At 36.8% G+C, this 8,074-nt stretch overlaps 1 protein-coding gene and 1 pseudogene across 1 annotated transcript; one reads left to right on the top strand and one right to left on the bottom strand.

Annotated features, from left to right (window-relative positions):
• The first annotated feature begins 824 nt into the window (after window positions 1-824).
• LOC106341289 lies at window positions 825-3,355 on the top strand (annotated as a pseudogene).
• A 4,007-nt stretch (window positions 3,356-7,362) lies between these two features.
• Window positions 7,363-8,033, bottom strand: LOC106337431 (histone H2B.3-like). Its single transcript, XM_013776534.1, has one exon. It carries the CDS (start codon window positions 7,966-7,968, stop codon window positions 7,504-7,506), a length of 465 nt encoding a protein of 154 aa, XP_013631988.1. The 5' UTR covers window positions 7,969-8,033; the 3' UTR covers window positions 7,363-7,503.
• Window positions 8,034-8,074: the final 41 nt, after the last annotated feature.

The following is an 8,074-nucleotide window of genomic DNA, read 5'->3' as shown; positions in this document are numbered from 1 at the left end:
ATTGCAAAGATCTGATCGCAATGAAACACTGCGATAGACAATGGAGAGCATTCTACAACATTCATCATACCAACTTTTTGAGACAGATTGCAAAGATATGATCGCGATGATAAAGAAACCTCAAGCTTGGTCAAGTTTTGCAATAGAATTGGAGGCTATTAGAATACTGCAGATATGTTTTCAGACTTCGAGATATTTCATATCCCAAGAACACATAATGGAATTTCGGATTCTTTAGCTAAGATTGCGAGACTTTTTCATAGAGAGCTTTGTTTTATTGGTTGTTCTGTTCCGGTCTAGTTATCCAAACCACTTTAAGTTTGAGTAATAGAATAGCTAGTCGTTTTGTTGTAAAAAAAGTTTGATGGGAAACTCTGAGTGATCTTTCCATTTTTAATATGTACAGTAAATAAAATAATATGTCAAGTGGAACTCACGTAAGATACTGTTATAGATAATTAGCACAAAACATGACTGTCTGAAATATTATATTAGACTGCCGTCCGATTCGTATATTTTCATTCCATTTCCATCTCCAAATCTTCAAAGTCAGATCTTACCAAGTCAAAAAAAAGAAACGTCAGATCTTTCCAAATCATATCAGGATCATACGAAACGAACAACATTTTAATCGCTATCGCAAGTAGCTGTCGCTGGCGACTACGAAACGAACATAGCCTAAATTAAATAGATCACAGATGCACCCATAAAACGAGATATACTTTTAAAAGATTGTTACAGGAACATGTGTATAAAAAGATCAATCGTCGTCTGTACACCACACAAACACGTTCTATACAAATTACAAACAGAAGGAAATAGACATGGAAAGCGAAGACAGTTTAAGTCCCTTGGTCGTTGAGAAGTCAGAAGTGGTTCTAGTGAAACCCTCAAAGCCAACACCTGATGTCTCTCTGTCTCTGTCCACCCTCGACAATGATCCTATGGTGGAAAGCATCGTCCAAACCATATGCGTATTTGCCCCTGAACCCTACCTTGAAGATCAAGCCAACCACGATCTGGCTTATCTTCTACAGCATGCCCTCTCTCATGCCCTTGTCTATTACTACCCTTTTGCCGGAAAACTTCACCGGAAATCCGACGACAATAGACTTCAGCTTAATTGCAAACCCGGAGATGGAGTCCCCTTTATAAGGGCAACGGCTGCATGTACCCTCTCTTCTCTCAATTACTTGGATAGTGCTGGTGACGAAGCTTACCAACTTGTGCCTTGTTACGAACCTGTGAAAGGTTGTGAAGGATCGATATGACCCTCTGGCTCTACAAGTCACCAAGTTTGCCTGTGGAGGAATCACTATTGGAATGGCTCACTCCCATTCCGTCGCTGACGGTGTTGGAGCGGCTCAGCTTTTCCGAGCGATGATCGAGCTTGCCTCTGGAAAGACTCCTCAACCCAGCGTCATTCCCGTATGGGAGAGGGAAAGGCTCACCTTTAATGGTATGCATTCAACATATACACTTTTGTAGTATTACATGTTCAAACACAATTTTTGAGTGTTTTCTTTTCATGTATTTTATTTTTCATCTTTTTAAAAATTAAACACTTTTTGTTATTCTCATCCTTTTTTTTTATTAAAAACAATCAATATTTGGAAAAAAATCTTTAGTTATATGTAAAATTACTTAAAATGTCATTAATAATTAATCAAATGTTAAAATTTTATTAAGAATAATAATTATGAAAAATAATATTACACTAATATGTACCAAACAAATTAACAAATTAAATATTTTTCAAATAATCTAAAAGAATCAGAACAACCTTTTTTTGGTCAACCAGACCAACTTTTTTTTTAAATTGTTTTTATTAATAGGAGGATAATTATGTTCCATGTTGACCAATTAATGCAAAAGTATAAAATGAAAAAGTCATTCAAAATATCTCTATTTTGCCCATTTTGTGTTAAAACATTCTAATAATTTTTGAAGAAAACTGTGAAAATATATATAACTAAATTATATGGATTAAATAATAAAAATAAAGTAAATTAACGGGTTACTCAATCCTTATATTCATAAAAGTGAAATTACATTCATTCAAATTAAAAATTTCATATAAAATAAAAATATTATATACAATAATAGGCTACAATCAATAAATTTAAATAAATAAGTTTCATAAATGACTTTTTCAAAAAAACAATTACTCATTTTTAAAAGGAGAAATTGGCTAGTAAGGCCATATTTAGATCATGTTTGTCCTTTTATACCTTTTTTACTTTATAATTTTGTCCCATTATACCTTTGATTATCTTTAATATGAAATTAACCTTATAATCCTATAATATAATAACTGATAATTATTTTCATTAAAATATTAATTACATTATACATAGCATCAAAATTTTAACAAAATAGCAACTATGCATTTTTATAATAATTATATACTATTTAAAACAAAACTGATCAGATAATTTTAAATAAAATCAGTTACGATTATTTCCTAAATTTTCTCAAATTTAAAAAACTAGAATAAACCAAAAATATAAAATATAAGGGTAATTGTGTCCATTAATAAACAAACGTATAATTTGAAGTCTGTTTTGTTTGTGTTTGGCTCTTACAAATAAATTTGATAATATCCTGTGATATAGGAGATATAGGAGGCGTCGTCGATTTTCCGGAGGCTGGCTCTTTTATTGCAACTTCCGCGAATACATTGACTGGCGACATGGCCCGTGAGATCCTGAACATTACGTCCGAAGATATCATGAAACTCAAGAAAACAATAGCAAATGATGAGCAAATTACAAATGAGAATGAGGAGAAGGTTGTGGTCACAACATTAGAGATTATTGCGGCCCAAGTCTGGAGAGCACGATGCCGAGCCCTGAATGTGAGTCCAGATGAGGCGGTTGTTTTGGGTATGGCCATTGGCATCCGCAGCTTTATAGAGCCTCCATTACCAGAAGGTTACTATGGCAATGCCTTCATCAGCGGCTCTGTAGCAATGACAGCAAACGAGCTGACCAAATCTTCGTTGTCTCGTGTCGTGAGGCTCATAAAAGACATGAAGAGAGCGGCGCTAGACAAGCGATACGTCTTTGTGAAACTTTGCGAGATTGAGAGAAGGCTGAAAGAGATGTCATCTACTATAGGCATCAGCAAAGGGGTTTTGACCGTCACGGATTGGCGGCAAATTGGTCTACAGTACAATGGTTGGGGAGGTTTAGTGAACATTATACCTTTGGTTCCGATGACAATGGATCTCTGTGTTTTATTGCCGGCGTCAAAGGCGGACCCAGGGATGAGCGGTGGCGTTAGAGTGCTGGTAACGCTTCCTAGGGATGCGATGGCCAAGTTCAAGGAAGAGATCAAGCTTTCTACGAATTAAACGATGAGGTCTTGCTTAACTTGATAATTGTGTCCATGATTCTTGATTATGCTTTGTCTTTATTTTGAACAACTATGTACCTAAATATATGTGTATTGCTTGAATTGTTTTTACCTTCGTTTTGGTGTCCTCAAATTTGAAAATTTTATGTTGAAATTATTTGGAATATTTAAATCAAACGAGATCCTCTTGGTTTGACTTCCACTTAGAAGAGATTCTCTATGAACCTAGACGTATGAGTTTCGCCCCAAAACTCATCGACGGAAATTAATTTCAGGTTACATAAGGTCATTGATACCATCACTCATAGCCCAACTCACTCGTCTCCTCTTCCCCTCCAGCGGAGAAAACACCCATGGATTTCTCCCCTTGTAGGGAAAACTTCTCAATTCCGAACCTACAAGACAAACACCAAAATGATTAATGGAGTTGCTTTGGTGACTATCCCTGAAGAAGTTTTGAAGCGTTCTCACCCATTATGCATAAACTATGTTGCGGGATTCTGCATTGGAGACACACACCTTATATCGGTAAAGTCCATGCGACAATTAATCGAATTTGGACATCGAGAGGTCGCAACCAGCCTGATAGAGGTTCAAAGATTGATCCACAGTGACGGCTTCGACGGTACACCGTCGTCAAAACAGCATGCAGCTGTATTTTGGACACCCCCAGTTGTAGGAAGACGGGGATAATTCGAGCGGCTTTCAGTATTAGACACAAAGTGTCCCACATCGGTAGTTGAAAAGGATTCTAAACAATATATAAGATAGATGAGCCACTCTCATTATCACCAATTGGTTTTAGGTTGGAAACTCATAATATTCACCACTGATCAGTTAGTGGAGGAGGTTCCGGCCGCCTTGTCTTACTTTCCCAAGATCTAATACTCTATTTGCTTAGATCTGAAAGTCTCTCTTGTAATTTCCATGTAACCTAGCCAACATTGTTTCTCTGGTATACCGGAGATTTGCCCTCTGGGCAAGTTAATGAAAATTTTATTTTTTTTTTATAAAAAAAATCCTAAAACGGTGCTATTTCGTATTGAAGATGCAAGTGCTATGTCGAGAGTCTTGAAACGGGACTTCTGGAATTAGAGTCAGCCCTAGGCCCAAGCGAATGAAGCATCGGCTTCTGACCACCATTTTAATAAGTAAAAACCAGCCACAACTTTTACAAAACCCTGTGTGTGGTCTAGTGGTGTGTTGTTTACCATCACTGTTTAGGAAGTTGGGTTTGAAGCGAGTCAAGTGCGTAATTAATTTTTATGTGAAAGTATCAGTTCACGAAGTATTACATGAGGTAGTAGAGACGCGTGTCATGAAGATGGAGTTGAATGATGTGTGTGGTCTTGCTGAGCTTAGAAAAAGAAAGAGAATATGTGCTTGAATGCATATGGACGTTTTCCATAAAGCAAAAAAAAAAAAAGTTTGTTTGAAGATGAAGTTTTCCAATAAAAAAAATAAAAAATTGCATTAAGTGTCTTTGGAAGACTTGAAGGAGACATCATCTCATATATCTTCATACCAAAAAAACAAATCCACTATATCCTTCAATAATTTCAATGTCCTTCATCGTTTAATGAAAACATAGAAACCCTATTTTACCCTACTTACTTTTCGAATTATTATTTTTAAAAAATTTAAATTTTAAAATTCAAAATTTTTAATTTTAATTACCGACGTACAACTGGTCTGCTAGTTCTATTGAGGTAGTTATACTGAGTTATACCAGTTATACTGAGGTAGTTGTACCAAGTTCTACCAATTCTATTGAGGTAGTTATACCGAGTTCTACTAGTTTTACTGAGGTAGTTGTACCGAGTTTTATTTAGTTAGTTGTATTGAATTCTACTAATTTTACTGAGATAGTTATACTGAGTTCTACTAATAATACTTACATAATTGTACAAAGTTCTACTAGTAATACCTACATAGTTCTACTGAATTCTACTGAATAAGTTATACTTAGTTCTACTGATGTAGTTCTAACAAGTTAGTTTACTGAATTTAGATCTACAAATAAGATCAAAGGAACATAAAGTCAAATACAAAAATTATAAACCCATGACTTAAATAGAATAAGAAACAAACTTAAGTAAAGGAAAATCCAGAAAACCCAAAACTAAGAAAAACAAAAAAAAAACTAAATCAAAGAAAAAAACCCAAATTTCTTCATCAGCATCGTTTCTGGTTCGTCATCTTTGGTGTCAATTCGAGAATAAAAGATCCCAAAATAAAAACAACCCAAAATTCACTAAAAAGGATAAAAGGGTAAAACCCTGATTAAAAAATCCTAGAATTTTTCTTAAGAACCCTAACTCAAAAATCCAGAACAAGCATGACCCTAAATCAAAGAAAATCCAAAATTATTTGCCAACACTGTGATTGCTCTTCTTGTTACCGTCGATTTGCATCTCGTTTATTCTCTATGAAGTTGAATGAAAAACCATAAATTTTATGGAAGAGACAAAAAAAACTGAAAGAGAGAAACGTAAAAGAAGGAAGGAAGAAAGAAGAAGAAAAAGATAAGAAGTGCGGAGGCAGAGAGCGGGAGATAGAAAAAGAAATAAGTCTATAAGTATTAGGTTTAAGGGTATATAAGTAATTATCTTAATTTTCGTATTAAATATAATTCAAAAAGAAAAAAATTTTAAACGAAGGATATTTTAGAATGTGTTTTGAGATATAAAGACACTAGAGATGATTTCTCGACTTGAAGAGCAAGTTGAAGACTTGAAGAGCAAGTTGAAGACTTGAAGAGCAAGTTGAAGACATGGAGATCAAGTTCTGATCTTTTATATAAGGAGGGACGTGCCTTATGAGAAAGCAAGATCTCCGAGAATAAAGAAAAAGGTTTCCTTGGTTTGTTACTGCTTGGTGTCGAAGCAGTGTCTGAAGTAGTTTGGGGTGGAGTATGATGTTGACCTAGTTTGGTGGCGTCGGTGTTGACGCTTTGTATGGTGAAGTTAGCCATTGTGTGGAGCTCTTGGTGAGCTTGTTGTGCGTTGGAGTTGACGTACTCTTTTGGTGTCACTGGTCTGCGTTGGGTGCCGATGTACTTGGTGAAGTACTTCCAAGATGTGGAAGATTGAAACCTAAAATCAGGGGAAGTTTAACAGAGGCGGTTTTATTGTGGTGTTCTGTGAAGATTGCAGTTGTAGAAGATAATGAGCTCCGGTACGCTGGATGGTGATCTATGCATGCGCGCTTGATTCCTATTCTTCATAGAATACTTAGAAAAGAGTGGTAGACACAAGTGTGTGTTGTAACATATAGCAATTGTAGGTTGTTTCTTGTTTTAAGTCAATGAAATCTGGACGAGGTCCCGGAGACGTAGGAAACGAATCTCATTAACAAATTTTGTGTGTTGTAATTTATGCACTTGTTTTACATCGCGTCATCTGCACTAACAAAACCAGATTTATCATAAATGCCAATATGGGTCGATCTAGAAGGACCACCAGATCATCTATTTTCGGAACTTAGTCTGAGATTCTTGACCCTAACACTTTGTAATGTCTCAGGTTGGATATTGCCTGAATTCTTGTTGTTGCAAAACTGAAAAAGCCATTATCTAACACAATAGATCTACGAACATAGGAGGAAACTCTGATTCAAGTGTTTTACCCTTGGCTATTCTCACAATGCAATACTTTCAAACCCGAAAAATTGAATCATTTACAAGAATGAACCAGAAATGTTAGAGAGAACATTTCCTCGTACACTGTGCCAACTTAAACAACAATATGTTAAAACAAACTTCCTATGCTTCTTCCGGGATAGGAAATAAAGTGATTTCTATCCAAACAAGAATTATTCGTACAAATGTTATTTCATATGTTTTTTACGAGAAATACTAGAAATTGTACGAAACAATCCATAGAAAACCAATCCACCACGGTTAAATTAATAAAACCACGAACACATAGTAACAACTATCTTGATGAATGAATAAAGCTTCTTGAAGAAATCAAGGGCGAACAATATTACTAATGAAAGGGATAAGATATAATAACCAACGCGTTATATTGAGATTTTGCTTCCAAAAGAGACGATTTAACACCAGTCGATATGTTCTTCAACAATTACAAACCAAATTAGAAAAAAACAACCAGATCTAGACCCCTAAAACACACAACTTTCAATTCAAGAGCTAGTAAACTTAGTCACGGCCTTGGTTCCTTCGGAGACGGCGTGCTTAGCGAGCTCACCGGGGAGAACGAGCCTCACGGCGGTCTGGATCTCGCGGGAGGTAATCGTGGGCTTCTTGTTGTACCTAGCGAGCTTCGAGGCCTCCTGGGCGAGCTTCTCGAAGATGTCGTTGATGAAGCTGTTCATGATCCCCATGGCCTTGCTCGAGATCCCGATGTCCGGGTGGACCTGCTTCAGCACCTTGAAGATGTAGATCTTGTACGTCTCGATGCTCTTCTTGCTCCTCTTCTTCTTCTTGTCCGTCGCCCCGATGGCTTCCTTCGGCAGCTTCTTCCCCGCCTTGGGTTTCTTCTCCGCCGGGGCCTTCTCGGCTACCTCCTCCGCCGGCTTCTCTGCCGCGGGGGCTGCGGCGGCGGCGGGCTTCTTCTCTGCGGGTTTCTTTCCTGCCTTTGGTGCCATTTTTCTCGGGAAGCGAAGAGAGGGGATTTAGGTTTTTGCGATGGAGAGTTCTGAGGCGTCTGGAGATGTTAAGAAGGAAGAAGAAACGCGTTCTATTGGATAGAGA

Source organism: Brassica oleracea, chromosome C4, assembly GCF_000695525.1.
Source record: "Brassica oleracea var. oleracea cultivar TO1000 chromosome C4, BOL, whole genome shotgun sequence".
In the NCBI taxonomy this organism is placed as follows: Eukaryota; Viridiplantae; Streptophyta; class Magnoliopsida; order Brassicales; family Brassicaceae; genus Brassica; species Brassica oleracea.
Note: the sequence above shows the minus strand (reverse complement) of the source record. Positions and strands in the feature narration are given on the sequence as shown.